This window comes from Melanotaenia boesemani, chromosome 4, assembly GCF_017639745.1.
Source record: "Melanotaenia boesemani isolate fMelBoe1 chromosome 4, fMelBoe1.pri, whole genome shotgun sequence".
Taxonomy (NCBI): domain Eukaryota; kingdom Metazoa; phylum Chordata; class Actinopteri; order Atheriniformes; family Melanotaeniidae; genus Melanotaenia; species Melanotaenia boesemani.
Genome location: NC_055685.1, coordinates 36,382,718 through 36,403,064, shown reverse-complemented (window position 1 = coordinate 36,403,064; position 20,347 = coordinate 36,382,718). Strand labels below are relative to the sequence as shown.

Sequence of the window (20,347 nt, the reverse complement as noted above, 5' to 3'; positions counted from 1 at the left end):
CAGAAACTTATCATTTTTGCACTGCTCACAAAACATGGACAAATTTGTGACAGTACAAATGGGCATATGATGATGAATCAACAACAGAGAGTTCAACTACCAAAAAACAGACAATATGGATGAGGCATATCTTGCCCTAGGCTTGACCAGGTAATGGTCAAGTAATGGTAATGGCCAATGGTGGGTAATGCAGAAGACCACAGTGTAGTATGTCTCAAAATATTAAAATCTGGCTGTATGAAGCCACTTGGGGACGTCTCATTCTGAACACAAAGAAAAGCCTTTCTTTAGAAATAACTACTTAACTAATGTATATGGCAGAGTTGTTTTACTAAAGCAGCTTCCGTTTCATTGAAAGCTCAACTCAGGAGTTGATGATTACCAGCCACGCGTAGCCACGAGTAGCAGCCCATAAACTAAAGACTATTTTGTGGCACATTTCTTTGTAAGCATTGAGGTGCATGTGGAAGTGGGATTGTAAACTTCAGGGTTCAAGTGCAGAAGTGCAATATGATAATCAGCAAAGCCTTTAAAGAACAAAAATGTCATGATTTAAAACTAAAATAGCTGGAAACTATTTTTCATGTCTTTCCTGAACATTTTAAAAGAATTTAGTAAATATAAACAGATTCAGAATTTCATGCAACACGTTCAACAATGTTGGATGTCATGTCACGTTTTATGTTTCATCAGCTTCTTTGTTAAGTCCATGTTTTAATTATTTAATCATAATTTAACAAGGTTTCAGATGTTTGACAGTCTGTGGACTTTAAGAGCTTGCAGACACAAGGCCTGACAGAAGTCATTAGCAAGATTAGGGGAAAAGAAGAATTTGTGCCGTTCTAACCAAATAGAAAGTCTATATTTGGCCTAAGCAGCTTTATTCTTCAACACAGTCTGATTCATTTTAGACAAGCCTTCTTTTAATTTCTTGAAGTAGTATCTTTAGGAATAGTTCTCCTGCCATGAGGTATGGGTCAATACTTTTGCACAGAATTCTAATAAAATTGTAAGCAGGAAATGTTTTACATTGTGACAGTAACGTGATTATGTAATCTAGTCTGACAATAGTTTATTTTAGTAATCTGATTATGTAATCCGGATTACCTTTAATCTGTTACTGCTCAGCCATAGTGGCCACGACCCCATCACACCTGCCTGGTATAACAAGTGCACGCATGCAGTTCCTCTTGCGGCCCGCAGAGGGTGCTGTTGACCGAAAAGTTCAACACAGACGCCATCTTGGAGACCCGAACGCAGCGCTTGGCTGGCGGCGGATGACAACAATATTTGGCACATCATGTGGCGATTACTCGCTTCCAAGTAAAACGGCATTACACCAGTTTTGGGTTGCAGGCTTTCAGGGGGGGAGAAGAGAAGCTGCCTAGTGACAATTGATTGCTGCGGGCTGTTTTTAAACAAGGGCGGCTACGAGGTAGCCCGATGGCCGGCTAGCTGGTCGCCTGACTCCACCGCGGCCTGCTCGGGAGGAGTATGGGTGGTGACGGCGCAAAATGCTCTACCGCTGACTCCCAGTGAAACAGCCATCCTGCCCACAGACGCACTGAGAGTTGGACGGCAACCACGATGCACTTGTAGATTTTTTCTCGCTCTTAGCCGTGCGATTTTTTTGTTTTGTTTTTCTTGTGTGACCGACTGTGAGCGCCGTCTAAACTTCCAGCCGCAGACATGTCATCCAACTGCACCAGCGCAGCGGCCGTCAGCGCCAGCAAAACCAAGACGAAAAAGAAGCATTTTATAGGACAGAAAGTGAAATTATTCCGCGCAAGTGAGCCCATTCTCAGCGTTTTAATGTGGGGTGTCAACCATACGGTAAGTACATCTTCAATGTCTCCGTGTGGCTTATGTTTTGATTTAGCTAGCCTGTTAGCGTGTTAGCCAGCTGCTCTCATCTGTCAAATCGGCTCTGATGTCTTCGTTTGTTTATGTGGTGTAATTTCTTGGAGATTTGTGTTTTATTAGTGCGTCCACCTCGTTCTGTTGGCTGTCTGAGTGTTGAAGTAGCTGTTTTCACACTTTGGGGCGAGATGCTGCTCTGATCTCGCTTTGCATTTTGCAGGGATTCTAACTGTATCTGCGGAACTTCCCAGAAAACCTGCATGTCCACGACAGGTTGTGGATTTTTAATCATCGGAGTTCAGGGGGAGGGTTAATCTGCAATCATAGATTATGGATTGTGCAGTGTTTTTGTTGCCGAGTCGTGAGCTGCGGTTGCTGTAGTGCAGGCATGAGTTGGGAGGGGTGTGACAGGCAGCCGGAGCAGCAGGTTACACAGATTTTCAGCTGCAGACAGCTGCCTGCCCATTGTTAAAAAAAAAGTCTGCTTTTCGCTTGCATTTACAGCTGCTGCTTTTATCTTCTGCATATAGTTGCTACAGTTTAATCCGTCACATTATTTCACTATAAATAGAGCAGAAAATCTATCACATTCACTTTTGGCTGAGGCTGCCTGTGGCTATGAAAAGCTTGGTGAAGGCAGATTTGACACCAGTGATGGATGGAGAGGGTTGCACCAGCAGTTTGAATTTGCCTAACGTGCAGTAACTGTTGCACTCTTGCACAGCTTGATTGACGCGTAAAAAGCTGCCTCTCAGGCACGAACGGATTACAGAGCGGGCCTACTTGGCAAACCCCCAGGAGCTCATATTTTAAGGGGGCCCTGGTCTTACAACAGAAGTAAAATAGGGCCCCAAAAGAGATATGAAGCCCTTAAAAAGAGAGAGAGAGAGAAAGAAATGACATGCACTGAGGTATAATGGGAGATTCTAAATAACAAACATAAAATGTTAATTTTCCAGAAAAAGACACAAAGAAAAGAGAGAGACAAGACAACCAAAACACAATGAAATGTGGTAGAAAATAACCTTAACCTGCCACACAATTTCCCTCAGGATCAATAAAATATCTATCTATCTATCTATCTATCTATCTATGGTTTTGCAAAGTGAGTGGAATGGGACACGAAACAAAAAGGAAAAACAATATAATCAGTAATCAGAATAAGATATGAAAAGATTTGAGGACATATTAAAATTGTTCTCATGAGAAAATATCATGCAAAGAAACCAAAATGGGAAGCAAAATAATATAAATGTCAAGCAAAAATGCAAAATTACTAACACTTGTCGTTAAAACCAGGATCAAGAGAAGTAAAATGGCCAAACTGACCGACAAAAATGTGAAAGTGGAACAAAGTTTTCAAGATTTCTTTGTTGTCATTCTACATGTTTGATCTGAGGAAAACAAAATTACGATCCACAAGACTGATAGTGAGGGATAGCTAAAAGGCAAACACAACAAATAACCAATATTATCATATTCAATGAAGCATAAACGACTATTAGCAGATTGTAATTCAACAGAAAAATGACATTTCTGAATTTGGCCCTATCTCAGCAGTAGCTCAGAAAGGTTCATTTGGTCTTCTTATTTAAAATATATTCACAGTTTCTTCCTTAATAAAGTTAAGGTGGAAGATGTTCCTTTTACGTGACGTTTTTCGACTGCCGTCTGCAGAGTTCCTCAGAAGCGTCTTCCGTCTGCTGTGCCGTGTCGTTTATCAGCTTTTTCCTAGACGTGGCCAACTTCTTCATCTAGGAATAGCAGCTGAAAAATTATATGTCACAGCTGTAGAATAGAGAATAAACAATTAAAGAAAACTAATAAGAAACTAACATCTTTCTCCTTAACTTTGGAAGAAGAAAGGAAGAAGAAATTGTGACTTTATTTGGCTTAATCTTGGCAAGAGAAGCTGATTTTGGTCATGTAGGTGCCTTGTCAGAACTGATAACATAATCCACCAAAAACCACTTTATCCTCCAAACATGTTCCAAACAAAATGTTCATCCTCCTCAGTTTTAGCACCAGACAGCTGCGTCTGATAGTTTTCATGTGTTTTATTCCTTGTCAACTAGATGTGAAGAGTTTGTGCTGCTATGGTTGTGTACTGTGGTCATGTGACTGCAAAGCTGCGTTTAATTGGTGTAAACGCAGCACGCACGACTTGGTAAAAAGGTCCGTTTGAGGAAAGGCAAGCTTCAAATGTTGAAGTTCAATCTTTTCCCTTCATCTTTACTAGGTGTCATCGGGTTTTAGTAGATTCCACTGCAGTGGTTTGGTTTCTATGGAACTGGGAACCAATGTGAGTAAAATGCATGCTGCTGACGAATTAAAGAAGCAGCTAATGACATGTTTATAGCTGCAGCATCTCCAGCATTCAGCGGGTGAACTTTGGGTGTGTGGGTGCAGCACACAGGCCGGATGATTTGAGGAGTGGGTGTGAGGCCGATTGAAGACATCAAACAGACTTCACTTCAAAGCCCTCCTCTTCCAGTCAGAACCTGTATACATATTTAATAATAGTGATGCTGGAGAATTTTTGAAAGCAGTCAGTTGGAGTTTTAAGTAATTTCTGATTGTGCGACTAATCTTTAAGATTTTTACACAGATGGCATTTATTTATCATTTTATGTTTTGTATTCTGTCACTGACGTGTAACTTTTCATATGAAGAAAAGACCAAACTGGATTTGTTTTAGTTGTATATCCACAAGTTAACGTAGAAAGTTGGAAGTGAGATATTTTACTGTCTCATTCAAAATATGAATTCATCTTGAATTTGGTGGCAACAAAACAGCGTCCCTTCTTTGAACGACAGTCAGTAAACGTCTGGGAACTGAGAACAGCTGCTGGATCTTGGGAGACGAATGTTTTTCTTTCCTGTCTGATGTGATTCTAGCTACTCAACAGTCCTGTCTATGCTAACAGTCTTATGCTACAAAACCATCAAGTTGAACATCGTCTTGCTGTAATGTTCAAGCCTTCACTGAAGAAAATGTCATCTGGATGGGCATGTATGTAGATTTTGAACTGAGTGCTAATAACAAGCCAGATGGTCTTTTTGCTCTTTGGTCAGGAGGACGCAAGCTCCCTGGTTTCCAAAGCAGATTTTAAAATGTCAATTTTTCTGACCTTGGAACAGTTTTCGACTTTGCTTCTGCAAATTTTAAATGAGCTTTGGTCCAAAGAAGACGGCTGAGTTTCTGGATCCTGTTCACATATGGCTTCTTCTTTGCATGATAGTTTTAATCTGCGTTTGGGGATTTTACTGTGAATTGTGTTCACAAACAGTGACTTGTGGAAGCCCATGCAGTTATTACCATCTCAGAATCATGCCTGTTTTTAATTAGCAGATTTCAGGGTCTTTATGGAATATTTACACCCGATTATGGAAAATTCAGTCAGGGAGATTATTATGAATTAGCTCCATAATTTGTGGATGGAGTTATTTTTGTGGTTTGCTGAACCTCTGCCCATGTTTACTTCGGAGAGACTCTCCCTCTCTCAGGTGCTCTTTTTGCACCCAGTCATCTCACTGACTTGCTGCCAACTAGCATAACCCGTTGCAAAACGTTCCTCCAGCTGTTTCTTTGGGTAGTATTTATTTTTCCAGCCTGTCGTTGTTTTAATTTACACTTTTCACATCATCCCAACATTTTCAGCATTGAGGTTTGTTAAACTTTAATCATCAAACATCAGCACCAGCACTGTGCTGTGTCCTTTTGCCAGCATGGTTTTGGTGAACCGTATAATCTCCTCCGAGGTTTTTCAGAGTTTCATCAGTGTGAGCGTTTGCTCTGGATGTGCTTTTGCAGATAACATCAGTGTCTGGGGACTTGGCAGCAACAGCAGCAAGAAACAGCGTCTGCATGTGTTCTGGTCTCTGAGTTAATCATTGATGCTGGTAAACACTCAGACTTTAACTGTTGATACAGATTGCTTTTAGATGCTGAGCTGTATTGCAGGTAGTTGCAGCTTTTCTCTGTGCAGAGATTAAAAATTGCAAATGAAACATTTCTTAGTGTAAATAGTTTTGAAGTCCTTTTGTGTGATGATCAGCTGTTCTTGCTGTTTTCTTATCTCTTTACTTGTTTCTCTGCTTCTCTCCTCCAGATTAATGAGTTAAGTAATGTGCCTGTACCAGTTATGCTGATGCCAGATGACTTTAAAGCCTACAGTAAGATCAAAGTGGACAACCACCTATTTAACAAGTAGGTACATCACAGTGTGTGCTGTCAGCCTTTTAATGGTACAGTCTGTAACAGCGTAAACAAACAGGTTGAGGCTGTTACTGCCAAACTGATAAAAAGTTCTTACTTTTATTTGTTTTTTTTTCTGTTATTTTTGTTATTTATTCATTTTTTTTCATTAAAATTACTATTTTATATCTTTCCTCAGTTTCAGGGCATCAGAAAATACTGTTACTTGTAATTTGTATGATAAAAATCCCAGATTGCACCTATTAAAAACAATGTGAACTCAAGATAAAATCACTTGAGTGAATGCAAAGAACACAGACCTTTACTTCATAAAAAAATTGCCCCTGTCTGACATGGGACACTGTCATGCAAATAAGATGAATGTTAAAGATGATTATATAGAAAAAACTAGATTTTTTTTTTTACAACACTACTGTAAATTTTGGTGAATATTTAATTCTACATATCCATGTTGTCGTCAAGCTTAACATGGCACAACTGGTACGAAGGTAAGCTTATATTTTACAGCCGACTTCATATACAAGACAAGTTGAAGTGCTTTACATGAAATATTAAAAGCATTACAGCAAAGTGCAAAAGAAACGTTAAGAAGAGGAGAATTACAAAATTTTGTTCCTTCTCAGCAAAGATTTCACTGTCTGGTCCTCCAATGTTTGTCCTGCTAATCACAAATCCCCCAAACTGACTCTTCTACTGTTTTATTGTCACTTTTGATGCTCACATTTCTGTTCCCCCATCTGATGGTGTAAACCAGTGTTTCCCAACCTGGGGACCGGGCCCCCAAAGGTGGTCCTCAAAAGAGAGTCCTGAGGCTTTGTACATTCAGAGTCATTGTGACTGATGTCCACACATTGTCCCTATTTTAAGGTAGAAAAGTAGGAAGAACAGGACTCAGCCAGAATGAATTATTTATAGTGAGAATCTCACATTTGAATAAAAGCATAAAACCAAGCACCAACCACATTTAAGTAATTCATTAGTTTTACTATAATAATTAGTTAATGTTAGCGGACTAAGAGATAAGGGGTTGCAATGTTGTTGGGGGTAAATGACTAATTTGGGAGATGTTGTGAAATTTAATGTTATTTTCTCTTATTAGGGCAACATTGTGACCAGAAAATAAAGACAAACAGATCACGAACATGGTGTCTTGCAGCCTAAAGACCAGAGACTAAATAGAAAATGAACAACCTTTGCAAATGTTTGAAGCTATTTCTTTACCAGCTTTTCATAACATAATAAAACAAGTTTTGTTTTACATCCCAGTGTAGCTTGTCAGTTATTAAAATCAGTTTCTGTCAAATGAATCATAGTTTACTTTAATGCACTGAATCTGACTAATGTCAAAACCATGTTGGTAGCAGTCATGAGGTAATTAGGACTCGCAACCTCAGTAATGACGGCGCAACACAAAACGGCCACCAGGTTCATCTATGAACAATGTCTGGGCGAAACCTCTATTATTTTTTTATCAGCACCCACTTTAACGAGTTAAAAAAGTCCCACTGCTTTGTTTGAAGTCCTAATGTAAACATTTCTGATTGGTTAGCAATCAGATTCCAGGTCCCAGCATGTTGTTTCTCACAATGTGTTTTATTCATCCAATTTAATCCCCACAATGGCATGTGTGATCTGTTACTTTATGTCTGGTCGCCAGAAAGGTGGATCCTGTTTGTAAACACAACATGCAAACTGAGACATTTATGCATTTTTAACCAGACAGCGCCAGCTGCAAGCCGCAGAGGTCAGATTAATAGAATTTGGTGAGGATGTTGTCCAGGTAAAGGAAATTATGGTTAAAATGAAAACTTGAAAATTTGAAGGAAAATAGAAAATAATCCAGCAGTCATGAAGCAAACATGTTGTTGCACATGAATATGACCTTCTCAGCTCTGATCTGTTTCATGAACTATGTGTCTCTGTCTCTTCCCTATCAGAGAAAACCTACCTAGTCGCTTTAAGTTCAAAGAGTACTGTCCCATGGTGTTCAGAAACCTGAGGGAGAGGTTCTGCATTGATGACCAGGACTACCAGGTCAGTTGCTTGTTGCTGTAAGATTCAGCAGACACCCGTAAAAGAAGCACAGTGCCTATTTGTGGGAGTCGAACAGTTCTTCACAGTGAGAATGAGGCTGTGTGTCTTTTCCCTGGCAGAACTCTCTGACTAGGAGCGCTCCACTCAACAGCGATACCCAGGGTCGCTTCGGCAACCGCTTCTTGTGCAGCTATGACCACCGCTTTGTAATCAAAACCGTGTCCAGTGAGGACATTGCTGAGATGCACAACATCCTAAAGAAATATCACCAGGTACAGGGACTATTACCTCCACAAAGGACTGCCACTTCACCCAAACACATGTTATTTTATTGCAGTTAAAGAGAGACATGCATGATGGACAATCTGTGAAAATGCTCTTAAAATCTCTGCTTCTTAGCAGAAGTCAAACACGCATATAAATGAAGCAGCACTGCAGAAATTAAATGACTGTGGAGCAGAGCTGTACTGAGTTTTTATCATTTCTCTTGCTGAATTTTTGATTCCTCACTCCTACACTTCCAGTAACACTCTGTGCTCTCCTCTTTGATTGTCCTTAGTTTATAGTGGAGTGTCATGGCAACACACTGCTCCCTCAGTTTCTGGGCATGTATCGGCTAACAGTGGACGGCGTGGAGACGTACATGGTGGTGACCCGAAATGTATTCAGCCATCGCCTCACTGTGCACCGCAAGTACGACCTAAAGGTAGGATTTACTGCTTACAGTCCACCTTTTGAGCTCTGCTGAGTGACTGGAGTCTGTACAACCATTTAAATGGTGCTGATGTTGCAAACAAAACTCTAAAGTGAAACCAGTGGACACAAATAAGACAATTAAAACAAGTCGAAAACCAACATTAACACGTTTTATAACAGTGTAAGTGTAAATTAAGCGTTAACACGACACTCACCTGTTAAGATATCAGGGCGAATCACAGGATGCTAACACAGCCAGCTTGACCAAGAACAACAACAACCCACAAGATAAAGACTCAAACACTGAATGTTCTTCCAACCGCAACTTAAAACACAACTCATTGAGGTCAAAGATAATCGCAGCCTTTATTGATCGATTTTTATTTTGAACAGTTTATGATCGTACAGAAGTTGTTTGGCAGCTTTTGTGGACTTGATACTGATACAAAACTATTATCTGTGCTATAAAGCAAAAAAAAAGAAACTTGTGGTTCCCTGTTAATTTCTATTGAACTGGCTTGTTTTTATTTCAAATAGAAAATTATAATCTATATTAAAGGATAAACCTGAATGTTTGTACATAAAAATGAGCTGCATCAAACTGTCAACAGTGAAGCAAATCCCTTTAAATTTGCATCCCATATTATTTGTGCAGTGTCTGTTTAGGCAGAATGTAGTGACGATTATATTATAGAGCCAGAATTTAAATATTGCAACCTCACATTTATACACTCGGTTGTTCTAAAAGTGTAGCATGTGCATGACGAAGGACAGGATACCTTTTCCTGGATACTCCTTACAAGGGAATGACTGGTTGTTGCAAACTGCATCATTTACTGGGTGGACATCCATATGGGCAGATGGGGAACCTGCACGGAATACACACACACCATAATGGAGAGCTAAGGCAGCCAACCAGCACACCAGCCTGGCTAAGATACGCATACATCTTTGGATTTCTTAAAAAAGACCAAACGAGCATCGTTGCAGAACGGTTGCCGCTTCATCTCCATCTCTTTTGTTTTGCTCATCTTATCTGCGTTTCAGAGCCATTAAGTCGCCTTTCTTTAAACTTGCCATTTCTAAATACTCCTTTTCCTCGTCGTTAAAGTTCTGAAAAGGCTCATGGTGCTGTAGTCATATTTGGAGATTAGAATGGAATTCTTTTGGGCTGAATATCAATGATGATGGAGACCTTAAAAACAGCACACTGATCACACACTTCTTTTATCAACTCTAAAAGGAATCATTAGTGACACACACCTCCTTCCCTGCCAGATATTCTCAGAAGAAAACAGACTCTAATATTGACAGTTTAAAAAGCTGCTGTCCGAGTATAAAAGCTTGATATGCTAATGATTCCTCTGATGTGTCCTCTGCTGCTTTAATCTATTTTAATTCCATTTTTTTCCTTTACTTTTAGGGTTCTACGGTCTCTAGGGAAGCCAGTGACAAAGAGAAGGTATGCTTTATTTCTGTGTGCTGACTGCATCAGACTTGATGCGACAAAAATAAACACCCCCTAGCTCACCCACAAACAAACCTGTCAAATGACAGCTAAATTAAGGAGTAAGCAGATGCATTCTAGTACTACTTTGTGCACCAGCCTCATGCTGTCAGTGTTTTAAGCAGCTGTGTGTCGATAGAGTCATTTAGTCTGTTTTTGCTGTGTGGTTTTGTTTCTGTCTTCTCAGATCAGGAAACAGTAGAAGTCTAAATCCCTGTGTAGCTGTCATATATTGTTAATGTCCGAATAATAATTTTGACACATCTTTAGTCTCAAATGGCTTTAACATGTGGCTAGGGATGTTGTAAATAAATGTTTCACTGTCCTTTAAAACTGATTTGTTGTCAACATAAGAGCAAAAGAATATGTGGAACAAAGTGTTTCCTATTTCATGATAGCATATCTTCTCCCAGGCTAAAGAACTTCCTACTTTTAAAGACAACGACTTCCTGAATGAAGGCCAGAAACTGCAGATCGGAGATGACAACAAAAAGTACTTTTTGGAGAAGCTAAAACGGGATGTGGAGGTAAGAAAAACCCATGCAGGTATTAATAATAATAATACGTTTTAGTTCAATGTGCCTTTCAAAACCCCCAAGGACACTTTACAACATTTAAAGTAACACCATTAAAAATAAGGCAATAAAGAAGAAAAACAACATACAAAGTACACCAAGAGAACATAAGAAAAAATACAAAAATGGATGAATGGCAGAGTAAATTTGCAGTTTAGTGGTTACAATGAGTCAGCAGTTTTGAACAGGTGAGTTTTAAGTCTGGATTCAACAATGAATGATTAGCTGTGCAAAAAATAAAAAAACATCATGAGGTAGACGGTAAGATGCATGTGCAATATCTATCATAAGTAATAAGACTCATAAACAGTAAAGAATATTGCAGTTACTGTGGTTGACAATATAAAGTCAATGTGCAGGGCACAGGCTGTTGTTACAGACTCCTATCAGCTGTTAAGGAGTCTAACAGCCGAGGGAAAGAAAGAGTTTCTGAGTCTGGTTGTCCTGCATTTTAGACTCCTGTATCTCCTGCCTGAGGGGAGGAGAGTGAACAGTCCATGTTGGGGGTGGGTGGGGTCTTTGATGATGGACTCAGTGCTAGTAGATACTCTGCAGAGAGGGCAGCAGAGTCCTGGTGATCTTGGACACAGTCCTCATTGCTCTCTGTAGGCGTTAGCCCTCAGTGACAGTAGAGCTGCCGTACCACACGGTGATGCAGCTGGTCTGGATGGACTCAACCAAGCAGCTGTAGAAGTTTCTGAGGATATTTGGTGACATGCTGAACTTCCTCAGCCTCCTCAGGAAATACAGCCGCTGCTGAGCTCTCTTCACCAGCTGTGTGGTGTTGAGTGTCCAGGTGGGGTCCTTGCAGATGTGGACCCCTAGATATTTAAAGCTGCTCATCCTCTCCACTTCCAGCCCGCCGATAAGCAGTGGCTGGTGAGGGATCCTCCCCTTCCTCATGTCCACTATCATCTCCTTGGCCAGGTCCGTGTTGAGTGAGGTTGTTGTCCTCACACCATGTCACCAGAGAGGCCACCTTCCTCCTGCAGGCTGCCTCGTCCCCACCACTGATGTGTCCTATCACAGTGGTGTTGATTGCAAACTTCAGGCTGGTGTTGTCCTTGTGGGAGGCCACACAGTCATGGGTGAACAGGGTGTAGAGGATGGGACTGAGGACACACTCCTGTTGTGTGCCAGTGTTAGTGATAATAATGACTGAAGTCTTGTTCCCTATCCTGACAAACTGAGGCCTGCCAGTCAGAAAGTCCTGGAGCCAGTCACAGAGGATGGGGTGTAGTCCCAGGGAAAACAGTTTGTGGGTGAGCTTGAGGTTTAGAGCGGCCTGAGAGATACGAGTGAAACCAGTCAAGGGGAGTGTGAGTGATAACAATGGAAGAGAGTCTACAGAGGAGAATGGGGTGAGAGGTTGTGCCAGAGGCCGCACTCAAGATCAAGAAAAGATGCGAATGGAGAGTAAACCGGAGTTACCTGCCATGAGGAGGTCATTTGTAATTTTTTATGAGGGCAGTTTCTGTGCTGTAATGGGCGAAAACCAGACTGGAAGGGCTCATAGAAGTTATTTTGAGACAGATGTGAGTGGGGTTGAGTAGCAACTATTCTTTCAAGAATTATGGAGATGAATGGTAAGTTGGAGATGGGGTGGAGGTTATTAAAGTTGTTTGGATCAGAACCTGTTTTTTCAATAGAGGAGTGACAGCTGCAGTTTTGAGTAATGATGGAACAATACAAGTGGTGAGCGACGAGTGAATAATGGCAGTTATGAGGGTAAGCAGTGAGAAGAGGCAAGATTTGATCAAGGGTGTGGGGAGGGGATCAAGGTAACAGGTGGTGGGCTTGGATCTACGGATAAGGTCAGAGATTTCAGATGCATTGGGGAGTTGAAAGCTGGAGAGGGGCTGGCAGTGGAGGAGAGGTGCAGAAATGGCAGGAGGTGATGAATTTAAACATAGTTACTGGTGAATATTGTGAATTTTCTCTTTGGAAAACAGCATTATGAAGTAACGTGTCAGCTGAGTATAGGCAGGGCGTGAGGAGTTGGGTGGCTGAAGAATTTTGTTTGGCAATGAAAACAGTAGTTTGGTGTTTCCTTCATTAGAAATTAGTGTTTTCACTGAGGCAAGGGTGAGAATGTTGTTTGAACTATTATTGTAGTGAGCTATGAGTTCATCTGGGTTGGAAAGATAACTTGAGAACGAAAGATTTCCAATATTGGAGCGGAGAGAGTGTCTACATCAATGTCCTTTATAACCCGATATAAGATGAGATGTGGTGACTTGACTGCAGAGAGACGAAATGTAACGTTAAATGAGAGGAGGAAATGATCGGTAACATGAAGTTCATCAGCTGTACAGTTGGAGGAGTGAGACCAGAGCAGCATAATAAATCAAGAGTGTGTCCTTTTGTGTGTGTGGGAAAGTCTATGTATTGACAGAAACCAAAACTTTCCAAGCAAGATGAAAAGTCTCTGGTGAGAGGGTGGATAGATGGGTGAGCAGGGAGGAAAAGTCATTTACAAACGCAGTATGTGGCTTAGGAAGGCAGTAAACAGTAGCAAAGATGGTAGGGTTGGGTCCAGGTAGTTTTAACACAATACATTCGAACAAACTGACGGCAGGCACAGATACTGGCAAGACTTTCCATTTCATACCATAAATCATTGGGAGACCTCCTCCCTGGCCGTTGCCATGAGGATGACAGATGTAAACATAGCCCCAAGGAGTACATTCATTTAGCTGAGAAAAGTCATTGGGCTGTTGAAGTTTCAGTCAAGCATCGAATATCAAACCTACAGTCTGTGAGGAGATCCTGGATAAGATGACCCTTTCTTGTGAGTGGGCGGATGTTCAGTAGACCGAAGTTGGTGTTCTCATGTTTGACAGCAGCGTTAGCCAACCGAGCTAGGCTGGCTAATGCGTGACAATCGACACCCCAGCCAGAGTTTCTGTAAGGGTGACGACAAGTGGACCAGAAGAATTTTATTGGTTTGGAGTTGTTTTGAAAGCAATTCCTGCAGGACCCAGGATGGATGTACCTCCGGCGTGTAGGAAAGGCGATGTCCGGGTGATGATGGAGCACTGGCAGTGGAGCCAGCGGAGCCAGCAAAGCTCAGCGGCTGTGTATCGGAACAAGCCTGCCACAGGATGCTGGCAGAGCAAGAGAAACGTCCAAACAAGAGCAGACATAAACGCAAACACGATCCATTCAAACCGTAAAACCATAAAAACTTTAAAAAGTACTGGTGAGCAGCAGCTGCAAGTCACGCCAGCGTTCACTCAACCACTCACATGACCTGTCACCAGTATTCAAACTCTAAACTGATCACTGTCAGATGGCGGCAAAACAAACCTGAAACTTTGGCACAGAGTGAGTACAGGTGGCGAAAATTTGCTAGCGTAGTGATCACCAAATTAGCTTTGGCTTGAGCCAGCCACATAGATCCAAACATGCAGATGTGCCAATAAAGTAAAGTAAAAGTTTATTTATAAAGCGTTTTTCACAGATAAAAATCACAAAGTGCTGTACATAAAATGGGTGCAATTAAACAACATAATTAATAAAATAAATAACCATCAACCAAAACCTTCTAAATAAGGTTTTTCCATGTGTGTGCTGTAGTTCCTGGCCACCCTGAAGATCATGGACTACAGTCTCCTGGTGGGAATCCATGATGTCGAGCGGGCTGAACAGGAGGAGATGGATGTAGAGGGCACGGGCGAGGAAGAGGAGTATGAGAATGATGGAATGGGAGGAGGCGTGCTGACGGGCTCCTTCGGCACGCCTCCAGACAGTCCTGGAAATCCACTGAACTGTGGGGGATTCTTCGGCCCCGGAGAGTTCGACCCCTCTGTGGATGTTTACGCAATCAAGAGCCACGACGGTGAGCATCATTTTCTCAGCACAGCTGTAGATTTAAATGAAGCACGTTCTTTAGTTTTTGTTCAATTCCATGCATGACAATGAGTTTTACAACAGAACCAGGTACCAGGAAACTTTATGTTTACAGTTGTAGGAAAACTTTCTATCTGTTCATCTCGTTGCAGGTGCTGTGAAGAAGGAGGTATACTTCATGGCTATTATCGACATCCTCACGCACTATGACGCAAAGAAAAAAGCTGCACATGCTGCCAAAACTGTGAAACATGGGGTAAGTGTTAAAACGTCACGTTTCATCTCTGTGTCCAAATATGGCAAAAAAAATAAAGTATTTTACTAAACCTTTTTTATTTCCTACACATGTTAAACATTTCTCACTTTCAACATTTCCAACTATGTCACTGTTGGCTGTTTTGTGGCAGTCCCTTGGTAAAGACTGGATTAAGCACTTAGACTTGAACCTAGAGTGGATTTCTGCGTGACTTTTGCAGGAATACTTTGGTGTTTAATTAGTCTCAAAAGCTGCATTAGTGAAAAACAAACATGCTCACATGATAGAAGCACACAGACCAGCATTCACTGGTTGACTTATGAGACTTGGGAGATGAGGACAGCAGCTTTTTGTCCCTTCTCTCTTGTGATTGGATAGTCTTTTGTTCCACACCCCAGTCCAGCAGGTCCAGTTGGTGAGGAAACAAGTATTAGAGGCTGTTGCACATAACAGCAGTTGCCATTACGTAAGCCAAGGCGAAACGTATTTGAACTAAAAATAATAGCGTTGATATAACAGGTAGTATTAATGCTATACAGTGTATTGACAAGAGTGTTGAATACCAATAAAAGTTGGAGGTAAAGTGGTGGCTGCAGAAGTGAAATAATAGAGATGACTGCACATGTAACAGAAAAAATAGCATTACAAGTTTGTGTTGTAGCTGCAGGGTGGAAGTAAAAAAATAAAAAAATTAAAAGTGACATTTCATTCTCAACTTAGTTGAAACACTTCCCGTTTATTTATCGGACAAAAGAAACTTGGTTATTAAGTCTTTTAGTGATGATTATTTTCATGATTTTAATTATCCATCAAATGAAAAACAAAGATGTTCAAGTCAACCAGATGAGCAGGTACTGCTCCTTAAGGCTGGGCTGTAAAAGACTCAAAGAAATCACAGATGCATTCCTTCAACAAAGAAAAACAACATAATGAAAGATATTTTATTATTCAACACCACTCTCATGGCCTTTAAGATATAGATAGCAAAGTTTCTAAGCAGTCTGTTGTTTCCAGTCACATCTGGTAATTCTTTTTTTTTTGTTTGTTTGTTTAGATGTAAACAAAAAATGAGTCCTTCAGACTTTAAGTTTTTTTTCGTGGCGAAAGTTGAGCTGTGCATCCCGATGATTTCAGCTGCATGTAAAATGACTGAGGAAGTCGGTTTACAGTTGCAGAGGCCAGGGGAGGACAATGAGCGCTTGTGCTCTTTTAGAGACCATCATGAAAGAGAAGTAAGCACAGTTTATCCATGTCACTACAATAGTACAGTAGTTTCTTGCTTTGAAAGAATGCCAACAAAGTTATTGTAGCCGGTTGTGCCGCTTAACCCATTAAGGCCCGACCCATGATAAAATGGTAAGAAAAGTCCAGTTTTTTTAATATAAGGTCTTTATTTGGCCCTTTAAAGGGGTGTATCTACCATTTATTACCATGTGATAAAATATTATAATGGGATTTTCTGCTTCTGGATTTCCATTAGGGGACAGAAGACAAGAATCAGATTGTGTTCAACAGGATTTTGAGCAAAGTTTATACCATAAATGGAAGCAAAAGGTCTCAGAAAATGAATGTAACATATATGTCATGTCAGGCTCTTATGGGCTAAACAAAGGAAATGAGCATGGTGATGCTAACAGTGAGGCATTAAACTAAAAACAGAAATGTACGTGTTTTTTTTTGTTTGTTTTTTCATATATATTTAAAAAAGAAAGTGATTTCTTAAATAAAACATCGATACACTACCAAGTCTGTTCTGCTCCTGCCTGGTTTTAAACACTGTATATTACATTTAATTACCAAAATGGATATGATTATTACAGACTTTTTTTTATGTTTTTAATGTGTTTCTTCTACGATCACTGCCATATTTGCTCCACTGAGTTCTATTTTCCCATTTTTCCTTCCCAGGCAGGGGCCGAGATCTCAACGGTGAACCCGGAGCAGTACTCCAAACGATTCTACGAGTTCATGTCCAATATCTTAACATAAACTCATCCTCCAGTCCAGTCAGTCACCTCCAGTCACAGTTCTGTCAAACCGCAAGTGTAGGTCCATCTCCACAAGCCTCCGTCTCCCCTCTTAAGAAAAAAATACAAACAAATAATAAAAAAAACAAAAAAAACAAAAAAAACTTGTAACATCCTCCCACAGCCAGCATCAGTCTGGCAGGGGGATGTACAAAGCTTGTTACACTCTCCCCAAACCACCACCTCCCCTTCTCACTTTGTGAAACCTCTCACTGATTTCTTCATTATCTCTGTCAGTTTTTTTTAAGAAAGATGTATCTGCTCTCCACCTTGTTGCTCCTCACGCCAGCACGGAAACTGTCTCACTAATGCCTTGAAGAAGTGTGTCAGCTTCAGCAGTTACTAGTCAGTTAGTAGAGTCTCTTCAGTTTCTGTTCATGTTGTTGTTCCTATCATTTCTATTAACACACACACACACAGATGTAAACACAGATGCAGGATGGTCGGATTGCATGACAACTTCTTGGACAGTCGCCATCAGGCTTCTCAGAAAAACTGATTTAAAAGTACTGCTGACAAATTGGAGATTAACACATTAACATGTACTGATGTATAAAGTAAATGAATGCAATATCAAAAATGCATGGCTGACGTGTACGAGACTCCACCAGTTGTAAAATCAAACCACTGAACTTAGCATCTGAGTGTTATGACTAAAACAACAAAAAGGCAAAAAAAAATTGGTGTTTGAATGTTACGTTGCCATATTGTTTTTGAATATTTTTAAAATTTAACCGTGAGCTTGGTGGAGGTTGGTTTAAGATAAAAAAAAATGTTCACGTAAAAAGGGGAATTCTGCAGCAAATACTTGTTTTATTACCATAAGGATCATTTTTATATCTTGTTTACATTAATGTAGCAATTTTGTGTTTGTATACAGTATTGTTTTGTTACCAACAGACATTAGGAAAAAAAGTTACTTGAAAATGATTCATTGCATATTAAAGGGAGTTTTATCTTGTTTTTGGTGTCTTGACTTGTCTAATATACTGTAGTGTGCATAATATATTTACATTTTATATATTTCATGCGTTTTATGAAGTGGAATGAGTCTCATAATAGTGACAGCTACATATAGTGTGGTTTACAAACTATTTGTGAGAAACTCTGGGTACTTAAAAGGAATGGAAAAGGAAAGGAAAGCACCCTTCACACTTTTAAATAGCTAAAGAGGAAACTTTAAATGACTGTTTTTTTAACCAGTACTTAGCCGTGGCATGTATTTGTGGAAGCGTGAGGGTGAACTTCTATTTGTATGCACATGTAATATGATCTGTGTGCAGGTCACACACACAAACAAATTTAACTATTTGTATGACAGAAAGTTTAAAGTGAAAAGGATCACGTCCACGAGGTACAGGGTACAAATTTGCATGCTAAATATTAATAATTATGCAGCTGGTAATTTGTACGCGTAGTTATTTCATGTGTTCAAACTGCTTAACATACACAGCCTGGCTAAAAGAAATAAACGTCACACACATATTTCATTGGACCGTCTTTAGCTGTGATTTCAGCAGCTTTCGTTGTGGCATTGTTTTAATAAGCTTCTCCAACGTCACAAGATTTATTTTCATCCAGTGTCGCATTAATTTTTCACCAAGATCCTGTATTGATGATAGGCGAGTCCAACCACGGTGCAAAGCCTTCTCCAGCATATCCCAAAGATTCTCACTGGGGTTCAGGTCTCCTGTCTCCTGAACCACTCTTTCACAGTCTGAGCCCCATGAATCCTGACATTGTCATCTTGGAATATGTCCGTGGGGAAGATGGAATAACCTGCTTATTCAGTATATTCAGGTAGTCAGCTGACTTCATTCTTTGGACACGTAATGTTGCTGAACCTAGACCTGACCAACTGCAGCAACCCCAGATCCCAGACTGCCCCCACAGGCTTGTACAGTAGGCACATGATGGCTGCATCACTTTATCTGCTTCTCTTCTTACCCTGATGCTCCAATGATTCTGGAACAGGGTAAATCTGGACTCATCAGACCACATGCCCTTCCATTGCTCCAGAGTCCAATCTTTATGCTCCCTAGCAAATATTTTCTCCAGTTGGCCTCACTGATTAGTGGTTTTCTTATGGCTATACAGCTGTTCAGTCACAATGCCTTGAGCTCCCTTCATTGTTTATGTGAAAATGTTCTTACTTTCACTATTAAACACAGCCCATCTGATTTTACCAAACATTTAAATGATCACTGATCATCAGTCAGGATTTTTTTCTGACCACATTTCTTCCTGGAAGACGATGGTTCCAGACTATCCTTCCAGTTTTTTCCATGCTGTAATTACCCAATAGGAGGCTCATAGCTCTTTGTTTAACAAATTTGGAAATCATGTAAATTTCTGACTGTTATGAGACTAATTTAATTCCATACTTTCCATGTTTTTCAAATCCTTAAAAAAATGCTTTATGTTACAGCTTGGTATTTTAGTGTTGCAGTGTTTTTGGTTTCAACACCAAAGATAAATATTTTATTTATTCTAAATGCAATTTGAAGAAAATTTTAGGTTTATAAAACAGTATTAAAACTTCCATCTATAATTTGTTTAAATGTTTTTTTAAAAACACAAATATGAATAATTTTCTGTTTTTATTGACCAGCTTTGCTTCATGGCAGTGGTAGCCTGGTCTAGTGGTTACAGAGGTGGACTTGGAAACCTGGCTTTAAGTCCCCGGGCTGGCAACTAAGGTAAACCACCTAGGCCCCTGAGCAAGGTCCTTAACCCCCAACTGCTCCCTGGGTGCTGGAATCTGGCAGCCAACTGCTCCTAGGAACTACGATGGGTTAAATGCAGAGGAAAAATTTCCCAGCTGGGATTAATAAATGTAGAATAAATTCATAAAATAGAAACAAACTTAAGATTTTGTCAGGAACACAATCAAAAACTGTTGCATCCCATTTCCCATTGAGCTCTATTAGCTTCCTTTTAACTAGACTTCCTATTGGTTTGAGAAGTGAGGATACTAATTGTTTAAGTTTCTTAGAGGAGTCTGTGTTCATTCTTTATGAATCCAAGACTTCAGCTGCTCAACATCCATAGTTTGCTGTTGGTTCATGATTCTCTTCTTCATTGTGTTCCAAAATCTTTATTCGAACACAGATGTGGACGGCAAGCAGGACAGTCAAACATAGATGTTTGTGTTTAAAGCCATAATGTCGTTGGAAGTCGAGCAGAATAAAGTCTGGCATCATCCTGCTGAAATAACCAAAGACCTCTCGGGGAAGGGCGTCAACTTGATGGTAGCATATCTTTCAAATTCCAACATCCATCTTTGCATAAATTATACCATCACACATATGAAGTGATCCA

At 40.2% G+C, this 20,347-nt stretch overlaps 1 protein-coding gene across 1 annotated transcript; it reads left to right on the top strand.

Annotated features, from left to right (window-relative positions):
• Positions 1-1,218: 1,218 nt before the first annotated feature.
• LOC121637743 (phosphatidylinositol 5-phosphate 4-kinase type-2 beta) lies at positions 1,219-17,987 on the top strand. Its single transcript, XM_041981987.1, has 10 exons — positions 1,219-1,833; positions 5,973-6,070; positions 8,017-8,113; positions 8,233-8,385; positions 8,673-8,819; positions 10,233-10,271; positions 10,730-10,843; positions 14,471-14,732; positions 14,896-14,999; positions 16,908-17,987. Exons 1-10 carry the CDS (start codon positions 1,690-1,692, stop codon positions 16,986-16,988), a joined length of 1,239 nt encoding a protein of 412 aa, XP_041837921.1. The 5' UTR covers positions 1,219-1,689; the 3' UTR covers positions 16,989-17,987.
• The last annotated feature ends 2,360 nt before the right edge of the window (positions 17,988-20,347 follow it).